This window comes from Talaromyces rugulosus, chromosome II, assembly GCF_013368755.1.
Source record: "Talaromyces rugulosus chromosome II, complete sequence".
Taxonomy (NCBI): domain Eukaryota; kingdom Fungi; phylum Ascomycota; class Eurotiomycetes; order Eurotiales; family Trichocomaceae; genus Talaromyces; species Talaromyces rugulosus.
Window position 1 is genome coordinate 6749348 of NC_049562.1, and position 20666 is coordinate 6770013.

At 47.8% G+C, this 20666-nt stretch overlaps 5 protein-coding genes across 5 annotated transcripts; 1 reads left to right on the plus strand and 4 right to left on the minus strand.

Moving 5' to 3' along the window:
• Positions 1–2680: 2680 nt before the first annotated feature.
• Positions 2681–3823, minus strand: TRUGW13939_04827 (uncharacterized protein; the record flags this gene model as incomplete). Its single annotated transcript, XM_035487994.1, has 1 exon — positions 2681–3823. The coding sequence occupies one exon, from the start codon at positions 3821–3823 to the stop codon at positions 2681–2683; it is 1143 nt and encodes a 380-aa protein (XP_035343887.1).
• A 1567-nt stretch (positions 3824–5390) lies between these two features.
• Positions 5391–6400, plus strand: TRUGW13939_04828 (uncharacterized protein; the record flags this gene model as incomplete). The annotated part of the gene is made up of 2 exons (XM_035487995.1): positions 5391–5891; positions 5942–6400. 2 exons carry the CDS (start codon positions 5391–5393, stop codon positions 6398–6400), a joined length of 960 nt encoding a protein of 319 aa, XP_035343888.1.
• Positions 6401–6523: 123 nt separating this feature from the next.
• TRUGW13939_04829 (uncharacterized protein) lies at positions 6524–10429 on the minus strand (the record flags this gene model as incomplete). Its single annotated transcript, XM_035487996.1, has 1 exon — positions 6524–10429. One exon carries the CDS (start codon positions 10427–10429, stop codon positions 6524–6526), a length of 3906 nt encoding a protein of 1301 aa, XP_035343889.1.
• A 53-nt stretch (positions 10430–10482) lies between these two features.
• Positions 10483–11736, minus strand: TRUGW13939_04830 (uncharacterized protein; the record flags this gene model as incomplete). The annotated part of the gene is made up of 1 exon (XM_035487997.1): positions 10483–11736. The coding sequence occupies one exon, from the start codon at positions 11734–11736 to the stop codon at positions 10483–10485; it is 1254 nt and encodes a 417-aa protein (XP_035343890.1).
• Positions 11737–14309: 2573 nt separating this feature from the next.
• On the minus strand, positions 14310–19968 carry TRUGW13939_04831 (uncharacterized protein; the record flags this gene model as incomplete). Its single annotated transcript, XM_035487998.1, has 2 exons — positions 14310–14317; positions 14370–19968. 2 exons carry the CDS (start codon positions 19966–19968, stop codon positions 14310–14312), a joined length of 5607 nt encoding a protein of 1868 aa, XP_035343891.1.
• Positions 19969–20666: the final 698 nt, after the last annotated feature.

A 20666-nucleotide genomic window follows, 5' to 3' on the forward strand; every position in this document is an offset into this window, starting at 1 on the left:
TTCGCACCTTTGCAAGCTGACATATCTCACAAGTACGAACGTACTCGTCTATGTCTTGGTCCATCCTGGGCCAATAATACTTTCGACTTATTAAGTCAAGAGTTCTTGCGACGCCGAAATGACCTGCATATGGGTGGTCATGATGCAACTTCATGAGTTCACTCCGCAGAGCCATATCCTCTGGCACATATACCCTCTCGTGGTAATGTAGGAGACCGTTCTTAGTACTCCAAGCCGCCTTCGAGTCCCCGACTCGGTTCCTAGTTGCCTTCGAGTCGTTTCCGACTCGGTTCCTAGGTAGGTTCCTAGTTGCCTTCGAGTCGTCTTCGACTCGGTTCCTAGGCGAGTCCGTTAATTTGGATTTGGAAATCCCGTCCGCCGGAACCATCTTCCGCTGAGAAAAGGCGTCCCCTTCCTGCAGCTTCCGTACTAGGTCCGCAGTTGACGGCGTCAAAGAGCCGAAAACGTCCTCGGCTTGCATTGCTCCAAGTGCAAGTCTTCTCTGGCAACGGCAGGCTCCGGAAACCTGACCGTCTATACGCAAATCCGTACTGGGGCTCTCCCCTCGGGATAAGCTTGCCCTACTGGGACTATCCTCTAGAGATATCAAGCTTGCCAGCCTTATGCCGGACTCCAATGCGTTCAATTTCAATTTGTGTTGCAAAGTCGGTAATAATCCGACATCTTCTTCTCCCTCCCCGTCTTCAAAAAAGTCCGGGCGTCGGGATGGAGCGTCTGAAGGGTTCTTTACCCCAGGCTTATATTCAATCTCGAAATCATAAGCCGCTAAAAGCTGAGCCCATCTGGCCTGCTTTGCATTCAACTTCTTCGCAGTGAAGAAGTAAGTTAAATTATTATGGTCTGTCTGCACCCTGATGGGGTGCTTGCTACCTTCAAGGTAGTGACGCCATTTCTGGAAAGCAAATACAATTGCTCCCAATTCCTGGTCATGCACCAGCCAACGACGTTCTGTCTCGCTGTGCTTTTGGCTTAAGAAAGCAACTGGATGCCAGTATACTCGGTTTCTAGTCGGTTCCGAGTCGGAGCCGACCCGGGTCCTAATAGGATCCGAATCGGAGCCTGGTTGCAGAAGTATGGCTCCTCTTCCAACCTTCGAGGCATCCGTAATAATCTTGATTCTCTTCTCTGGGTCAAAGTGTCTTACCACCGGAGGACTTTTGAAAGCGTCACGAAGCTCTTCAAAAGCCTTCTTTGCTTCCGGAGTCAGTTTGAACCCACAAGTCCCCATTTTGGGATCTCCTTTAAGCATCTCGGACAGCGGTGCTGTTATGGTTGAAAAGCTTCTTATAAATTTTCTAAAGAACCCAGTAAAGCCCAGGAAAACTTGGATCTCCTTTGCAGACTTTGGTTCAGGCCAGTTCCGAATAACTTCAGTTCGTTCGGTGTCCATCGAGGTTCCTTGCTCGTCAATGACATAGCCTAGGAATTTTACCCTCTGCTGATGGAAACTGCACTTTGAAGCTTTTGCATATAGCCGGTGGTCTCTGAGCCTCTGCAGAACCTGTTTAACGTGCTTCACATGTTCTTCTTCTGATTGTGAATAAATCAGGATATCGTCAAGATAAACGATTACAAAGTCATCAATAAGGCCTTTCAAGGCATCATGAATATAAGATTGAAAGGTCGCGGGGGCATTAGTCAACCCAAATGGCATGACTAAATACTCATAGTGCCCATACCGAGTTCGGAAAGCCGTTTTCCACTCGTCTCCGCGCTTGATTCTTATCCGGTGATATGCATCCCGGAGATCAATCTTGGTAAAGCGTTTGGATCCCGTCAATCGGTCCAGCATCTCGTCTATCCTTGGTAGGGGATATCGGTTTTTGACTGTAATCTCATTGAGACCGCGGTAATCCACGCAGACGCGTAAAGAGCCGTCTGCTTTCTTTGCAAATAAAATAGGTGCACCGGCTGGGCTTGTTGATTCTCGGATCCAACCCTTCTGCTGCATCTCTTCTAGGTATGTGCGCAGGTGTTCCAGTTCTTTCGCCGAGCATGGGTAAAGGGGTCCATAAGGAGGGCCCTTTGCACCTGGTTGCAACATAATCTCATGATTGACATTCTCAGGAGGCAGGGTTGCCGCCTCCTTTTCTGAGAATACATCGGTGTACTCGTTATAAGTGTCCGGAAGTTTTCCTTCTTCTGGTTCGACTGCTTCTGCAGATAGGAAGAACGTGGTCGCTGTTCTTGCCAGCAGTCCAAAGCGTCGAGGCGTCTCAATTTTAATCTTGGTGGGCAATTCTTTACTTTTTCGAAATTGCCACTTTTGCCCGCGCCAGGTAAGGATCATGGGATCTTCGTCCCAAAGCCAGGTCTTCCCTAGGATGGCTTCAAATCCGGTCATGTTGATTACATAGAACCGTAGGGGATAGGTCTTTTCTCTCCCCTTTGTGTCGGTAACCGTGGTGTCGAGGTTGAGGATAGCGAAGCAAGTAGTGACCTGCCCGTCAACGAATTTGACAGGTTGCTCTAGGTTCCGAGTCGGCTCCCAGCCGGCTTCGAGTAGGAACCTATATGATATAAAATTCTCGTCTGCTCCAGTGTCGAGCATGGCGGTCACCTCGGATCTTGCTTCGGGAAGGTTCAATCTTATGTGAATTGGCATAGCGAAGTTCTTCGAGTCTTCCTCCTTCCTCAAACTGGCAACCACGGGCAGTCCTCATTGGGTTTGCTCTTTGTCAGACTGTTTCTCAGTCTCCTTTTCCTTTTTTGTATGGGTAGCATTTAGCTTCGGGGGTGAAATTGGATTCCCTTCAGCGGTTTTGGTAGCTTTGCACTCGGTGGCATAATGGCCAGTACGATTACAACGATAGCAGGTCACTGTCGACTTGTCCTTGTTCTTTGAGAAGGATTTCTGCTTCTTCTGAGATTTCTCTCGGTCGTTGTGATCTGATCTATATTTTCGCTTTCGAGTCGGCTTCGAGTCGGAACCTTCTTGGTTCCGAGTCGGACTTTGGCCTCCGGAGCGATTGTTATTCTCATTTTCGGCTTTCCTTTCCAATCTCCGCTCTTGCTTCTCGATTTGATACAATCGTTGAGCGGTAGTAATTAGGTCCGGAAGCTTCGCTGGGAGCGTACCCATTCTCGTGATATCCGAACGGATCTTTGGCAACAGCTTTGCCAGGAAGATTCGATATTTGAAGAGGTCTTCGGCCGGTGGAGGCCCGCCACTTCCTTCTCTCGCTTTCTCGTAGAGAATCGAGAATTTGGAATAAAAAGCCTCAGGGTCTTGCCCATTTGACTGTGTTAAGCTTAATAAAGCCATAGCGCTGTTGATTCCTCGGTTCTGGGGGGACTCGATCTGGTCCTCCAACCAGGTTCGGAAATCGTCAAAGGTAAAAGATTGCAAGTCAATCGAACTTTTCTTCTCTCTCCATTGGATGCGGTGATCTCCATCAAGCCAAGCGGCAGCATATTGGACCTTACTTGCTTCGTCGGGGTAGGATCGGGGACGACTTGAGATGTTGTTTTCTACGTCCTCGATCCATTCCTCGAATTCCTTGATGGATTTGGAAGCGAAGCGCTTAGGGTCTGGAACCTTGGTGTCACGACGTTCGCTGATGATCGCGTGCGACAGTCCGGTGGTTCTGAGCCCTTGTATGAGGGTCTGCAGCATATCCATGGTCATATTGATTTGTGGAACAGCTTGTGGAGGTAAATCTTCGGAAGTCGCATCCTGCGCCGGTTCAGTACTGGTATGGTCCTGAGCCTCTTCCTCCTCGTGCACAAATCCCGGGTTAGGAACTGGAACAGTTCCCGGTTCATCCGGTGTTGGAGAAGTCATGCCTCGTGTAGTCACCATCGTCTCGGAGTCGATTCGGATCCTCGTGGAAGCGGTTTATAATGTAAAGTGGGTGGTGTCTGAAAGACTTATATATGAGGGAGTTGGAACCTACTGGGCTCCGAGGGGGTTCCTACTAGGAGTCGAGGCAGTATATAAAGTAAATAGAGATGGGTTATATTGATATAGAATAAACCGCTTGAGCCCCTTCATCCTGGGGGATGGGGTCTCAAGCTTATAAGCCTGATCTAGATGAGATCCTACTTCCTAACAGGGTTATATTCACCGAGCATGAGGGGTAGATGCATCCTTTGTGATGTATCAACTCAACCCGCGGAGGATATGCAGGCCTTTGTAAGCCGGATCGGCATCCCCGAGCCTGGCACTTCACACAACCCTCTATAAGGCTAATATAGTAAGATACAGTATCTAGTGTGTCCTGAAGGTCTTATAGCCTTATATTATCTCTTCTTTTCTAAGAAACTGTGCTGGTAGTCTTTGTATAGATTCTTATAAAAGGTATAAATAAGCTTAGATACTGTTATTATAAAGATCAGTATATATAGTGTATAGACCTATCTATATATATTATTAATATATTATTTATAGATTAAGCTATTATTTATTTCTTCTTTCTTATCTCTAAACCATCTATCGCGCTACTGCTAAGCCTATACTTATCCCTTCTACTCTCTTATTTATTTATACTATCTGAATATAAATAATATATTCTCTATTAATTATCTTATATTAATTATAATATCTGTTTAAATATTTATTTAGTTTATTATTTACTGATAGTTTGTAGAATAGTTTTAAAAAAAAAGATTTCTTATTATTTTCTAGCTACTTTACTAATTACCTTGTCTTTTAGTGGGGATATTTCTATATTAAGCTATACCCAGCTAATACATATTGCTGATAGTGTGGCTGCTAATATACTGCAGTCTATAGTATAGAAGAAATTATTAAAGAAATCGTCTTTAAAGAAAGACAAGTCTGCTGCTACTCTCTTTTCTATAAAGAAATTGTGAGGATATTATATAGAGAGCAGGCAAGAGTTGGATTCGATAGTAAAGCTATGGTTCGCTAGGTAGTCAAACTGATTGCTGACCTTCGGCAACCCCTGTGCGAAGGTCAGTATATATATGCCGCTTCATTAGTGGCTTGGCAACCCTCTGTGAGGCTAGTGTAGCGAGGTGCGGCATCTGGTGCGTCCCGAAGGTCTCACGGCCTCACATTACCCCCCCTTTTCTTAGAAGCTGCGCCGGTGTTCTTCGCGCAGGTTCTTGTAGGAGGTGTAAATAAGCTCAGGCGCCGTTGTTACGGGGACCAGCGCGTGTGGTGTGTGGACCCACCCACGCGTGTTGTTGATATATCGTTTGTGGGTCGGGCCGTCGTTTGTTTCTTCTTCCTCACCACCAAACAGTCTATCGCGCTGCTGCCGACCCTGTGCTTGTCCCCCCTGCTCTCTCGTTCGTTTGTGCTGTCCGAACGTAAGTGATATGTCCTCTGCTGGTTGTCTCATGTCGATTGCGATGCCTGTTCGAACGTTTGCTCGGTTCGTTGTTCGCTGACGGTTTGCAGAATGGCTCCAAAAAAGAAGACCCCCCGCCGCCTCCCAGCTACTTCGCTGATCACCTCGTCCTCTGGCGGGGATATCTCTGCGTCGGGCCGTACCCGGCCAACACGTACTGCTGGTGGTGTGGCCGCTGGTGCGCTGCGGTCTGCAGTGCAGAAGAAATCGTCGAAGAAGTCACCCTCGAAGAAGGGCAAGTCCGCCGCTGCTCCCCCCTCTGCGAAGAAGCGCGTGCGCTCCCCCTCCCCTGCCAATGCCGATGGGGACGACGTCGAGGACGAAGACGACGACGATGATGAAGACGACGAAGCCGATGCTGCGCCGCCCAGCACGCCGACCCCCTCGCCCCGTCGCAGGCCTCGTGCGCGTCTCCTGGAGGCGCATTTCCTGCCTTGCCAGCGGTGCCTGCGGTCGTTGGGCCGCGACCCTGACCTGGAGTGCCCCGGCCCCGGCGACGAACCCTGCCCCCGGTGCAAGGGGTTGAAAAAGTCTGCGGCCGAGTGCTGCCCGGTGAGTTCCCCTTTCGCCTATGTGTTTCCGCAGGTGTTGACGTTCGCTAGGTTCCCGCGGAGCAGCTCGACCAGGCTGCCGCGACCGTGGAACTGGTGGCGACCCGTGCTGCCGGTTGGGAGGATGCCGTCAAGGCATTGGACATGGCGATGCGTCGTCGGTCTGATCCTCGTTCGGCTAAGCCCCCAACCGGTGTGGGTAGTTCTGCTCCTGCTGCGGCGACGCAGGGTGATTCGCCCGCCGTTATGACGGCGGATCCCCCGGCTGCTGCCCAGCAGTCCATGAGCCGATACCCTGCCCCCTTCGGCGGCCCCATGTTGGGTGTTGCTGCCCCGTATGGGCCGACTATGTCGCCCTACATGCAGCGCGGGTTACCCGCCCCTGGTTACAGGGAACCCTTTGGTGGTTATGGCGCCGGGTTCGATCCCGAACTCGCGCGCCTGCTGGCTGGGGTGCACGAGGCAACTCGCGCCCTTGGTGACTACCTCCACTATCGGGGGTATGTCTGAAAAATTCCTTCTTGTGCGGCGATGCCGCGGCCTTCGGGCCTGAATTGAAATGTGTTTGCTTGCCCTTCGGGGCTTTTTATGAATATCCTGGTGTTCTGGTGCGGTGCCCTGCGGGGCTTATGTTTAGATACCCCTGGGTGGTTCGGGTTCGTTTTGTTCTTTGTCTTTTTTGCGCAGCATGCGCGGCCTTCGGGCCCTCAATGGAAAGTCCCTTTCGTTCCTCTTCCCTTTAGTTCGCTGGCGTAGTTCCAACGTAGTTTGCCCTTCGGCTTTCTTTTGCAGATAGACGTCAAGGGCTTCGGTTTCTCCGACAGTTTCTTCTGGTTCCCAGGTGGCTTCCTCAATCGGCCACCCTTTCCATTGGACCATATATTCCGTTCCCCTGCCTCTCTTCCGGTCCCGAACTATTCCTTGAATAGTATACTCAGGTTCGCCATCTACTAGTACCGGTCCTGGAGAAGTATGGTTCCCAGCGTTGGTGTAGTGCGGCTCCAGTAGAGAGACATGGAAAACTGGACGGATTCCTCTATATCTTGGAGTAAGGTCAAGTTTGTATGCGTTTGACCCCCATGTATCTACTATTCGGAATGGGCCTAGATATCTATCGGCTAGTTTTTCATTATATCGGAGCGAAGCTATATTCTTTGCCCGAAGCATGACTTGTTCTCCGATTTTGAATTCCCGATGAATCTTTCCCCGGTTATAGTACTTCGCTTGTGCTTCCTTAGCTTCTTCCAAGCGTTCCCGAATGTTTGCCCGTTTGGTACGGAGCTCTTCTATCCGGTTTATGGCACGTGGCTCCCAATCCTTCGGACTTGAGGGAGCGTCCTTGGGAACATCTATTCTCAGGTCTCCCTGGAATCCCATGAGGGTTTCCATTGGAGATTGCCCTGTGACACTATGCCGACTGTTGTTGTACACATTCTGCGCCAGTGGGATCCACCGTGGCCAGTCCGTCTGCTCATAGTTCGCGTAGCATCGGAGGAAGTGTTCCACCGTCTGATTCTGGCGCTCCGTCTGTCCATCCGTTTGTGGATGGGCTGTCGTCGACAGTTTCCGGGTTATCCCCAGGTAGAAGCACATGGTTTGCCAGAATTCGCTGGTGAACAGCTTATCCCGATCTGAGACGATATACTGCGGGAAGGTAATCCACTGCACTAGGTTCTCTAGGAGTAGCTTCGCTAGTCCTTCGGCCGATAACGCTTTCTGCGTCGGCAAGTAGATAGTGTATTTTGAGAATGGGTCGACGATGACCAGTATAGCGTCAACCGTCGCTCCCTGCCATCCCGCAGGTGGCAATCCTGTTATAAAGTCCATGGTTACCGTTTCAAACGGTTCCGATGGAACTGGCAACGGCTTGAGTAGCCCATACTGCCGGTGCCTGTGTACCTTGACCCGTTGGCAGGTAGAACAGGTTCGGATGTAGTAGTCTACGTCGGCTTCTAATGCCGGCCAATAGTATTTCCGACGGATAGCCGCTACAGTGCGGGCTTTTCCGAAATGGCCTCCCTGCGCATCGTCATGGTTATTCTTCATGATTTCCGACTGCAAGGCCTTATCGGGTGGCACATATGCGGCCCCCTTGTACCGGAGAAGATCACGCTCCCCGATACTCCATACCGAACCCTCGGCCTGTCCCGCACGGAGTTCTTTCGACTTCTTCCATACAAAGGCGTCCCCTTGTTGGCATGTTCGAAGGAGACTCTCCATGTCGGGTTTCATTTCTGAATAGGCCGTCTCAGTCCTCATAGCTTCGGTCGCTAGGGACCGTGGCACCAGGAGTTCTAGACCCCCTGTATCGCCAGCGGTGGTGTTCTCATCCGCAGGGGCATTCCCCTCTTCGGGCCTGCGGGCATTTTCTTCGTCGACGGTAAAAGACGTCCCCTGAGCCTTCCGTACTTGCGCCAGCACATTCGCAGATAATTCTTGGTTATGTGGGGAGATTAGGTTTTGTTCTTGTTTCCCAAAGTAACCCCTTCGCAGCTTTTCCTGCAGGGTCGGGAGCGTCGTTGTGTCTTCTTCAACACTGTCCATATAGTCCGGACGACGACTTGGCGCATCTGCGGGGTTCTTTGAACCCGGGCGGTATTCTATATTAAAATCAAATGCCGATAGATATTCTGCCCATCGGGCCTGACGCCTGCTGAGTTCCTTAGTGGTAGCGAAGTACCGCAGGTTACTGTGATCTGTCAGGACCCTAATTGTATGTCGGCTACCTTCTAGGTATTGCCGCCAGTGCTTGAAAGCTTCTACTACCGCTAGAAGTTCCGAATCATGCACTTCATAGCGCACCTCTGGTCCCTTGAGCTTCCGGGACCAGAAGGCTATCGGATGCCATTGGGAATCCTCAAACAGCTGAGTGATTACCGCTCCTAGGGCTCCGCCCGAAGCATCTGTTTCTATGCGAATCGGGAGCGCTGGGTCATAATGTCTTAGCACAGGTTCGCACTGGAACGCTTGCTTCAAGCTCAAGAAGGATTCTCTGGCTTCCGAGGTTATATTAAATCCTTGGATGGCGCTGCCCTTTCGGCTATTGCGCTTTGTTCTCCCCGCAGGACCCTTGGTCACCTCGGATAGCGGCGCTGACATGCGCGAGAACTGATGTATGAAATTACGGTAGAAATTTGCAAACCCCAAGAACGACTGGACCTCCTTAACCGTCCGCGGTTCGGGCCATTCTGCGATGGTACGAACCCGGTCCGGGTCCATCGTTATTCCTTGTGGGCTTATAATGAACCCAAGATATTCTATGGTGTCCACTCCGAAGCTACACTTGCTTCGCTTGCAGTATAAGCTATGGCTTCTCAATCGGCTCATAACTTCCCGCACCTGGGCTTCATGTACCTGCAGGTCGGCTGAATATATGACTATATCGTCTAGATATACTACCACACAGGTGTCCAATAGGTTCGACATTGCCTTATTGACATATGCCTGGAATGTGGCCGGTGCATTTGCAAGGCCGAATGGCATCACCTGGTATTCGAAGTGGCCATAACGGGTTCGGAAAGCGGTCTTCCACTCGTCCCCCGTTCGGATTCTGATACGATGGTATGCATCTTTCAGATCCAGCTTGGTAAAATACTTCGCGCCAGCAAAGCGGTCCAACGTCTCTCGGACCAGGGGAATTGGGTAACGGTTCTTTACCGTGATTGCATTAAGTCCCCGATAGTCTACGCACAGTCGGAGCTCACCATCTTTTTTCGGTACGAAAAGGATAGGGGCTCCTGCTGGGCTTTTGGATGGTTTAATCCAACCTTTTTCCTGTGCTTTACTCAGGTAGTTCTTTAGGACCTCACGTTCGGTTTCCGTGAGCCCGTATATAGGTTTGTAAGGGGGAGCTGTCCCCGGTTCTAAGTCTATAGCATGGTCATGCTCCGCATGTTCGGGCAGCATACCGGCAGCTCTCTCTGAGAATACATCCGCATAGTCGGATAGATAATCTGGCAGTCGAAGCTCATCCGTTCCAGACATCTCTGTGTCCGACGGTGCTTCCCAGATGCGCGCCCCGTCAGCCCCTTGCGGGATACGAGCGGCATATAAGCGCAAGCCCAATTCTGGTGCGTCTTGGGGGTCTATCCAGTATGCCGCGCACCCGGCTACCAGGCTTTCATATGCTTCATGGGGAGACATAGTCTCTATCCCTTCGGCCAACGCACGGTCCCGGTATCTAAACCGCCCTGCGACCCAATCTATGTCGGGATTTGTCTTTTTTAACCAGGGCATACCGAGGATTATGTCATATCCATCGATATCCACTGTATAAAGGGGGTGCCCGCTCATTCGGGTCAGCCCCTCGGAGTCCGTGACTCTTATATCTGTGTGGCGTTGCCCGTACGTTCGGACAACTCGCCCGTCAATGGCTTTTACTAGCCTGGGGGCTTTTCCAGTAGTCCCGGTGAACTTCTCAGCGAGTTCCCGGCTTACGAAATTGCCCTGGGCACCACTATCAATAAGGGTCCGCACCTTCGCGGTTCCCAGTAGCTTGGGGAGTTCTGTTTCTATTATCAACAGTTGCTCTTCCCCCATATCCCCCTCATGGGCTATCCCCAGCGCGGCCGCTACATGCAAGCACCGGGGTCCTAGTTTTTTGACGGTTCGGACGCCTTTCGCGCTTCATCGAACCCCTTTTTGTAGCATTCCCTTTCCCAGTGTCCTACCTTGCCACAATAGTTGCAGGTGGACCCGGTCCGATCCCCTTTAGGCTTCCCACGTTCCTTTCCCTTCGGGTTTCCGCCACTGCTTCTGCCCGCAGCGGCCTCGTCCCTTCGGGGGAACTGGTCATCCTTCCCACGTTTGTCCATGGGGGGTCTCGCTCCAGCGCGGCGATGGTTCGGGGCTGCCCGGTATTCGTTACCGCTGCTGCCGTGACCATCCCGCCGTCGGGAATTTCTTGTCTTTTGACGTTCGGGCATGGCATCTTCCAGCTTCTGCAGGAATTGCACGGTGCCCTCGTACGTTCGGGGTTTCTCTGGATACTTCTGCGACTCATCTTGGATGGGCCGCAGGACCTTTACCATGAGAAGCTTCATACGCTGTTCCTCGCTATACTGCATGTCCATCTGGTCTTCGAGGGTTCGCAGGTAGCGGGCAAATTCCCATACCGATTGACCCTCCAACTGCCTGGCATCATTATGATCTCGTGTGGCAGCAATGCGAAGGAGCTCAGGATCATGAAACAGTCGCCGCAGGTGCGCTTTGAAGTCTTCCCAAGTGATAGGTTCTGGTTCCTTCTCCTTCCGGTACATATTGAAGTTGAGAAATTGCTTGGAGCTCAGGTTGTCCGAAGCTTCGCCAACTTTATGGTGTGGATATTGGCTATACCACTCTGGATATCTACCGAACCATGATTCCGCACGTCCTATGAATGTCTCGAGTTCGGTCAGGGATTTCCCACTGTAGGGGTCCTTCATTTTGAATCTCGAGGGGCGCTTCTCCGCAGGAATCGTATCGGTTCGGGGTCTCTTTTCCCCATGAGCGCTGCTGTCGGGGGTTCCGGTGTCTTGGTTCTCGTGCGCCGGTGCGCCACGTAGCTGCGCTCGGGTTTGTAGGATCTGCCGTTTCAGGTTCGCGATATGGAGCTCTTGGTCTAGCTGGGTTTTCATGGCTTCGAGTTCTTCCATCGACATGTCCTCCAGTTCCTGTTCCGGGGGTGGCCGCACCATCCCTAGGTCCAGGTCTTCACTGGTGGGGTGATTCCCTTCCAGTTCTACCGCCGGTTCTTCCCTATTACCATGTCCATCCAGTGTTTCCGACATGCTGGGTTGGATTTCTGCCGCCGGTACGGAACGTTCGGTGGTATCAGTGGGAATAGGGGTGCTCCTGGTAGTAACCATAATTCCGAAACTTGCTAGCCCTCTTCCCGAAGGTAAAGAGCAATCAGAATGTGAGGATATTATATAGAGAGCAGGCAAGAGTTGGATTCGATAGTAAAGCTATGGTTCGCTAGGTAGTCAAACTGATTGCTGACCTTCGGCAACCCCTGTGCGAAGGTCAGTATATATATGCCGCTTCATTAGTGGCTTGGCAACCCTCTGTGAGGCTAGTGTAGCGAGGTGCGGCATCTGGTGCGTCCCGAAGGTCTCACGGCCTCACAATAAATCTTAATTAGTTTCAATATCCTCACACTAGATAGGCAGCAGAAAGCGACATAGCTAGTACATATATAAATAGCAGTTTGCTCTAGACCAATATATTATCTCCTATAACTCTGTATTGATATATACAATTAAGTGTTATAATATATACATCATACAGAAAGTTATATAAGAATAGTATTGTGATTTATTGGGTAATTTACTTTAAGTATTGTTAAGATTCAAATTATATTTCCAAGTCTCATTCATCTTGACCAATACCAGAGATAGTGTAACTAGGTGTAAGATATCTTTCTTAGCTAGAAGTGCATCTCTATCTGATTAACTGTCTATACATTCCAATTTTCGTGTTGTGTTAGAATACCCAATATAGACTTCATAGAGACCTCCTAGCCTTCTATCTACTATGCCTTTAGGACTAGAATAAGATAGTATTATCTATCTAGAGGATATACAAACGGCCATAAGAGTAAAATGTCTTTAGAATAAATAATTATTATTAATAAGTAGAAGTCATAACTACTAAAACACGATCTAATTTATAGCACTGTATAGTCTTTAAGACTTTCTACTTGTGAAATAGCCTAAACTTTTAAGTTATTAGATAAGGCTACTTTTAGAAATAGCAGAATTAAAGTAAATAATAGAAAAGTAAGTTCTAAATATATTATTAATAAATATTAAAATTTAGTTATAAGGGATACTAATCCTTAGATTTATGAAATATTTTTATTATAATAAGTTCTTGATCCCTAATCTCCTCAAATTAGTATCTATATCTAAGTCAGAAGTCGTTCATTTCAATATTTTAATATATTAGAATTAGTACTGTTGCATGAGCACTATGTCAATCGGTTCAACAACTCGTCACCAAGATGTGAATCGGGGTGGGTATTCTGCTAACAGAAGGCAAGATTGTCAATCGGTTCAACAACTCGTCACCAAGATGTGAATCGGGGTGGGTATTCTGCTAACAGAAGACAAGATGAGAACGTTGTGTAAGGCAATCCTAGGATAAGTAGAGTACTATCGCAATGATAGGCTGCAAAGTATGTTGAAGAGTAATAGTAATATGCTATTTGCTTGAGAGAATAAAACACAATGAGCTAGATACATGATGGTAAATGAGTGTCCTTATATAGCTGATCCTAAACATAGCGAGCATAGTCGATGCTCTGTTGGCTATGTTGTTGACATATCCAAACATAGTCTGGCTATGTTTGGCTATGTTCCCTGCATAGTCACGTGCCATGGTGCACTTCCACTGACATGGTGCATGCGCACCGCTGGGGTGCATCCGCACCGGGTGTACTCGCACAGGGTAGGTGGTTCTGCACTAAGTGTATTTGCACGGAAATGGTGCAGCCGCACCATTTAGGGTGTATGTCCACCTGGTGTGTCTTCACTAAACCAGTGCATCTGCACTGTCCAGATCACGTGAGTTCTCGTGTAGTCACTTCCGTCTTCGTTCCTACAATTAGCAAGTCTACTCCATAGGAGTTTCAGGCAGCTTGCTTATGTAAGTAGCGTCCGCTACTTATCGATTGGCTGAGCGTTCACGATTCTTATGACAATCCCCTCCTTCGAAGGCTGGCGTCCCGACAGTCACATAAATAGTCGCAGGCCCCCCGTCGCATAGGTAGGCGAATTTCTTTCTTGTTAACATTCTTGGTGGTGATGTTCTGACCATGTCGTCAAAGCAAAACATAAATACGAAAAACCTTCGGCTGCGTATCGAACAGTCTGGTATTATTCTGCCGATTCCTTGTCATCGTTGTGCAGTCCAAGGGAAGGTTTGCATTAAATCTGAAATTTCGAGTCGCTGTAGCGAGTGCGTTGGTTTTGGTCGCTGCAAGTGTCGCGATATGGCCTCGTCTGACCTGGCGTGGAAAAAGCTCATCAAGGCTCAAGAGAAGATTGAGGCCGATGACGATCGGTTGAATGCTGAGCTTGAGGCTCTCCTTGCCAAACGGGCTCGTTTGCATAAACAAAGGAAACTTCTCCGAAAGCGTGCTGGAGAATTTATTCAAACGGATATAAAGGATGTGGAGGAGTTGGAGCGTTTGGAGGAAAAGGAGGAGGAGGAACGGAAACGAGAGGCCGAGCTGCAAAAATCAAACGAGATGATTGCGGCTGCCATCCAGGAGTTTCCCGTGTCGTCTAACAACGAGTTCGACCACGTCCTCTCCGAGTTTCTTTCTGGCGAAACGCTCGAATCTTTTCGGGGCAGTTCAAGTGCCTAACTGGTTCCCATGAGTTGTGTTCCGGTCCGTATCCTTTCCAGCTGACTAAGTAAAAGATTCTTCCTTCCACTAACTTTCTCTTTAGAATGTTTTCAACTTCATATTCATCCTCGGTTGCTTCGTCGTTACTGTTTTCTGGGTTTTCGGTTGGTTCCAATAATGAGATGTGAAATACTGGGTGCACTTTCATTCTTGCTGGTAGTCGGAGTTTGTAATTGTCGTTAGCGAGTTTTTCTTGAATTGTGAAAGGTCCGTATTTGATAGCGTCAAGTTTGTTGCTTGGTCTCTTGCTTGGAATGTTGAATTTTTTCTGTCCAATTGTTCGTCGTAGTAAGTAAACTTTCTCCCCCTTTTTGAGGATTGGCGCGTCCTCGCGCTTCTTGTCGTAGTAGGTCTTCATTCGGTTTTCAGCCCACTTGATGTCTTTCGATATTGTCTGATGGAGTGCCTGTAGTTTGTTGGCTTGTATTATCGCGGCTTCGGATAATCCTTCTCGTGGTACTTCAGACCATGTCATTCTTGGGTGTCGTCCAAGATTCGCAAAATGTGGAACTTGTTTTGTCGTAGCGTTTTCTGCATTGTTTAATGCGAACTGTGCTAATGGTAGTAGTTCTACCCAATTGTCTTGTTCCCAATCTAAATAGTGTCGAAAATACTGTTCAACTGTTTGAATCATTCTCTCGGACTGGCCATCAGTCTGTTGGTGATTCGCGGTTGATAACTTGTGATGCATTCCGCATGCCTTTGCAATTGTCTGCCAATATTTGGATGTAAACAACTTGTCTCGGTCTGTGATAAGTTCGTTTGGTAATCCGGTCCATACAAAAACTTTTCGTAACATAAGTTTTGCACATTGTTCTGCTGTCATATCCTTTGGTGTTGGTTCTAAGATAACATATTTCGTAAGTCGGTCGACTGTTATCATGGCATCGGTGTAGGTAATTCCTGTTACTGGGTCCTTGGACTGCGGTAGTCCTTGGATAAAGTCAACAGTGATACTTTTCCATGCTTCTTCTGGTACTTCCGGTATTTGCATTTTTCCAAAGGGTTTGTGGTGTACTGCTTTGTTTCTGTTGCATTCGTCGCAGTTTCTGATGTAATTCTCAACCCTTTTTCGGACATAAGGAAAGTAGAATGTTCGGGTAATCATTTCGATTGTCCTTTCAACTCCTTGGTGTCCTTTTGTTGGAGGATCGTGGTATCGCTGAATGACTTCCGTAGTCATATTCTGCGGTACTCTGATCATTCCATTCCATATCGCTAAGCCTTTCTGAACATTTTTCGTAACTTGTCCGGCTTGTAATTCTTCTTGTATTTTTTGATCCTTGTTGGTTTCCCGATACATTCGTTCGTAGAACGGATCATCGTCAACAACTCTTATTGCGGTCGCAATGATCGCATTGTGATTGTGGCGTAGAACTCCTGATTCTTCTTGCAGAATGTTTGTCTTGGGGGGTTCTATCCCGATTGCGTAATCTGGTCGTCTGCTTAATGCGTCTGCTGCTGCATTTTGTTTTCCTGGAATATGTTCAATCCTGTAATTGAATTTGGCTAGTTCTTCGGCCCATCGTATTTGTCTTCCAGATAATTCTTTTGTTGTCGTGAAGTACTTCAAATTGTGATGATCGCTTTTGACGATTACTTCATGTTTTGCTCCTTGGAGATAGTGCCGCCATTGTCGAAATGCTTGAACTATCGCGAGTAATTCTCGGTCGTGGACGTCGTAGTTAACTTCCGCCGATGTAAACTTTCTCGAGTAGAATGCGACAATCTGCGTTTCTCCTTTTTCATTGATTTGTTCATGGATTGCTCCAAGAGCATATCCAGATGCGTCTGTTCGTAGAATGCTTTGTAATTCTGGGTTAAACAGTTGTAATATTGGCGCAATTTTAACGAGTTCTTTAACGTTTTCAAAAGATCGTTGTCTTCTTGCTGTCCAATCGAATGGTTCGTCTTTTTTCAGCAATTCTGTCATTGGTGTTGTAACGTCTGAGTATTTCTCAAGATATCGTCGAACGTATCCGCTGGCTCCAAGAAAAGATTGTACGTCGTGGACGTTCGTTGGAGTTGGCCATTCGAGGATAGCGTCTAATTTCTCTTTCGGTATTTCTAGTCCGTTTGTTGTATATACCATTCCTAGGTAGTTGACTCGTGTGGTGTCGAATTCACACTTCTTGATTTTGAGAGTTAATCCTGCTTCCATGAGTTTTGTCATAACCAGTCGTACATGGTTATCGTGTTCCTTGGGGTCTTTTGAGTAGACTATAACATCATCGAAGTATACTGCAACGAAGAGGTTAAGGTATTCCCGTAGGATGTGGGTCATAAACCTCGCGAATTCTGCTGGTAGCCGTTTGAGTCCCATAGGCGCTACTAGCCATTCGTACAGTCCCAAGTCTGTAAGGAATGCTGTTTTCCAGATGTCGTCATTTTTCATTCGTAGGTTGTAGTATCCCCATTCAACGTCGAACATTGTCATGATTTTTGCGCCTTGCAATAAATCTCTCTTCTGTTCCTGGTGTGGTGCTTTGTTTGCGTCGTCTTCGGTCATATTGTTTAATTTTCGGTAGTCGATGACCATTCGTGGTGATCCGTCGCGTTTTGGTACAAACATTGCTTGTGCAGAAGCCTTTGCTTTTGATTCTCTGATGTAACCGGCTGCTAAGAATTTCTCAATGAATTCCTTAGTAGTTCGGAGTTCATCTTGTGAGATTTGTCGTTGCTTCACTTGTGGTACTTGTGCTCCTTCCTTGAGCGGTATCTCTGCTTCGTATTCTTTTTCGTGTTGTGGTAGTCGATATTCTTTCTTCACAAATAATTCGGTAAAGTCCCGATATTTTTCTGGTAGCTTGTCGAGCACTTCCTTTAGTTCTTTTTCGTAGATTTCTTTTGGTTTCTTTCGTGTTTCAATTTGTCGGCCTATTTCGTTTATTTCTTCAGCATGTTTCACCTTCAACTGCTGGTTCGGCTTGATCCCCATCTGCTCTGTTTGCAGCGTTTTCAGGTCTATTGACACCGTCTCGTGTTTCCAGTCAATGACAGGATTATGTTTCCGTAGCCACGTCATTCCGAGTATAATGTCGAAATCCTTTCGCTCGAACGGACTTAAATCCAGTTGGATGCTTTCTTCGTGTTCTCCTGATTTGAGTGTGATGTTTCCAGTTCGTCGTACGAATCCTTCGATCGTGATTTGTCCTTCAAAATTTTGTACAGTATGCCATAGGTTTGTCTCGTGCGTTTGGATCCTGTTTTTCTTGACGTATGCTTCGCTAATGTAGTTCGTTGATGCTCCCGAGTCGAGGAGTAGTTTGGCTTCGTGTCCGTTGATTGTTCCCTTGATAATGATCACAGTTTCTCCTGTCTTGATAGTTGTGGCAATAAGGTGGTGTCCCTTTCTGTGCCTCTCAAGGTATCGTTTCTGTGATAGAACAATTTCGGTCCAGTCTTCATCGGTGTAGATGACTCGTCCTTCGTGGTATGGACATTTTTTCGCGTAGCATTGGTCAGTTTCGATGCTATTGTGGAAAGGGTGCCAAATTTCTTCTGCGTAGCACCAACATTCGTTCCAGCCCTTCGGGCAGTCCGGGATGGGTTGATAGATGATCATCGGTGCCGTTGGCTTCCATTTGTTCTTTTCCTTTTCTTCGAGGTGAGTCGGACATTTTGACTCATAGCATTGCGTCCAGTGTATTTTCTTGTGATGGTGTCCTCCATATTGTGGGTAGTACATGCATGAACATCTTTCGGTATGCCCAAGCATCGGGTGGCACAACCGTGTTCCTTTGGTGAGTGAGACGTATTCGAATTCGTTTGCGAGTGCGATGTTCTTTTTTCCGTGCATATCGCATTTGTGAAATGTCCACTCGTGGCATTTTTCGCATTCGAGGATGTGTTGTCGGTATGTCTGAATAGAGTCTTCCCAACATACTGGTTTGGGTGGTTTGCAACTGCATTCTCGTTTTGGTTCTTCGTAGTCGATTTCAGGGAATTCTTCTGTTGTTTCGGAGTCTTCGCTGTCTGTTTTCAGTTCTTCTTTGCTTGTTTCTGGAATCTCAATTTTTATTCCTGGAACCGTCGTGCTGGTTCCTAGGACTGAATCCCATTCTTTCTTTGTGATTGGTGGTCGTTTCTGGAACAGTCTGATTGTTTCATTTGCTTGGTCGATCGCCCTTGCGGCGTCTCTTCTGAGGTTTGTTGTTCTTGTTAACTGTGAATGTTGCGGGGTGTCTGATTCTCGATCCGAGTCCTCGTGGTCAACTTCTCTGTCTTTTCCACCGTCTCGAAACGTCAGGGGGTGTCGGCTTTCACTTCCTGATGAAAGGTCATCAATACGCCGTCCAGCGGTTTTGCTGTATTGGTCTTCTCTGCGAGGTTCTCTGATCGGTCCTTTCTCTTGACCTCGTCGTAGGTGAGGTTGCGCTTCTTCCGGGTTAGCGTCTTCTTCCTGGGGTGGTTCCCTTTCTGAACTCTGTCTGAGGCGTCCCTTAGATTGCCCAGGGCTATCTTCTTGCTCGAATTTCTTGAGCGATTCGTATATTTCCTTTTCTAGTATCGGTCCCCAGAAGTCCTTGACTTCGTCGACCTGTTCATTTTCTGACTCCTCCTCCTCACTGTCCGAGGGGGTCACAATTGTCTGGTGTATGGCCGCAACTTGTTGATGGACTGTTGTTATTTTTTGAGGGCTGACGTTACCGTTCTGTTTGTTTTGCCCTGATCGACACTGTCGTGCAAAGTGTCCTTTTCGTCCGCACTTGTAACAAGCTTTGTTTTCCTTGCGCTTGGCCATTTCTTCCTTACTGATCACGTTGTTAAGCTGCATCTTGACATCGCCGTCCTTGTCGTATTGGGTTCCTCGTTTTGCCGATGTGTTGGCATACTGAGGGAATCCTCCAACTTTCTTCCATCTCTGAAACTCCTGTCGCTTCTGTTTGATCTCGAACAGTTTGTTGTCAATTTTGACCGCCATCTCAATGAATCTGTCAATGTTGTCGGGTCGGTCGAGTTTGATGAGTTCCGTCTGGACTTCTTCCTTGAGCATGTTCTCAAAGGTTGCGATTTGAATAGCATCATCATAGTGTAGTGGTGTTACTATCTGTCGGAATTTGGTTGCCAACTGCTGAGCGGATCCGGTCTGTCGTAGGTATCTTAGTTGTCTTTCCGCGGTCCGTAGCTCGTCGATGTTTCCGAACGCTTCTCCAAGTTTCTGTTTGAACATGCCGTAGTTCGAAAACAGTTCCCTGGTGATAGTTCCCCAACTACCTTTGTCGATAGTGTATAATTCACTTAGCATAGGTTGTATCCATTCTGCTGCTGCGTCGGTAAAGCATGATGCCACAAAGATCATTTTCTTTTTGTCATTGGTGATCTGGTTGGCTTCGATATGCATTTCCATGTTGACCAAAAATGTCTTCAACTTAGATCTAGTTCCGTCGAAGGTCATGGGTTTTGGTAGTTTGACCCTGTTGCCGGCTGTTCCAGCTTCGCCAGGTGGTATAGCCATGACTTGAGCTTCGAGTTGGTTGACATGATCGTCTCTTTCAGCGATTGCAGCTTGCAGTCTTTGAATGTGTTCATTCATTTGATCGATGACTCTTTCCAACGTGGTGAATCTTTGCTGAGTTTGTTCGTCGGGCTCATCGTCACTGTCTTGATCGACTGGTCTTGCTTGTCTTGCAGGTGGGCGCGGAGTTGCCGGTCCTGCTGCTGGGACGTTGCTATTTCCTGCCATGATTAGCTCGTTAGTAAGGTTTGATTGCTTACCTAGTTCTCAAAACTTCGTGTTATGAGGGTGTTTTATTGTCAATCGGTTCAACAACTCGTCACCAAGATGTGAATCGGGGTGGGTATTCTGCTAACAGAAGACAAGATGAGAACGTTGTGTAAGGCAATCCTAGGATAAGTAGAGTACTATCGCAATGATAGGCTGCAAAGTATGTTGAAGAGTAATAGTAATATGCTATTTGCTTGAGAGAATAAAACACAATGAGCTAGATACATGATGGTAAATGAGTGTCCTTATATAGCTGATCCTAAACATAGCGAGCATAGTCGATGCTCTGTTGGCTATGTTGTTGACATATCCAAACATAGTCTGGCTATGTTTGGCTATGTTCCCTGCATAGTCACGTGCCATGGTGCACTTCCACTGACATGGTGCATGCGCACCGCTGGGGTGCATCCGCACCGGGTGTACTCGCACAGGGTAGGTGGTTCTGCACTAAGTGTATTTGCACGGAAATGGTGCAGCCGCACCATTTAGGGTGTATGTCCACCTGGTGTGTCTTCACTAAACCAGTGCATCTGCACTGTCCAGATCACGTGAGTTCTCGTGTAGTCACTTCCGTCTTCGTTCCTACAATTAGCAAGTCTACTCCATAGGAGTTTCAGGCAGCTTGCTTATGTAAGTAGCGTCCGCTACTTATCGAT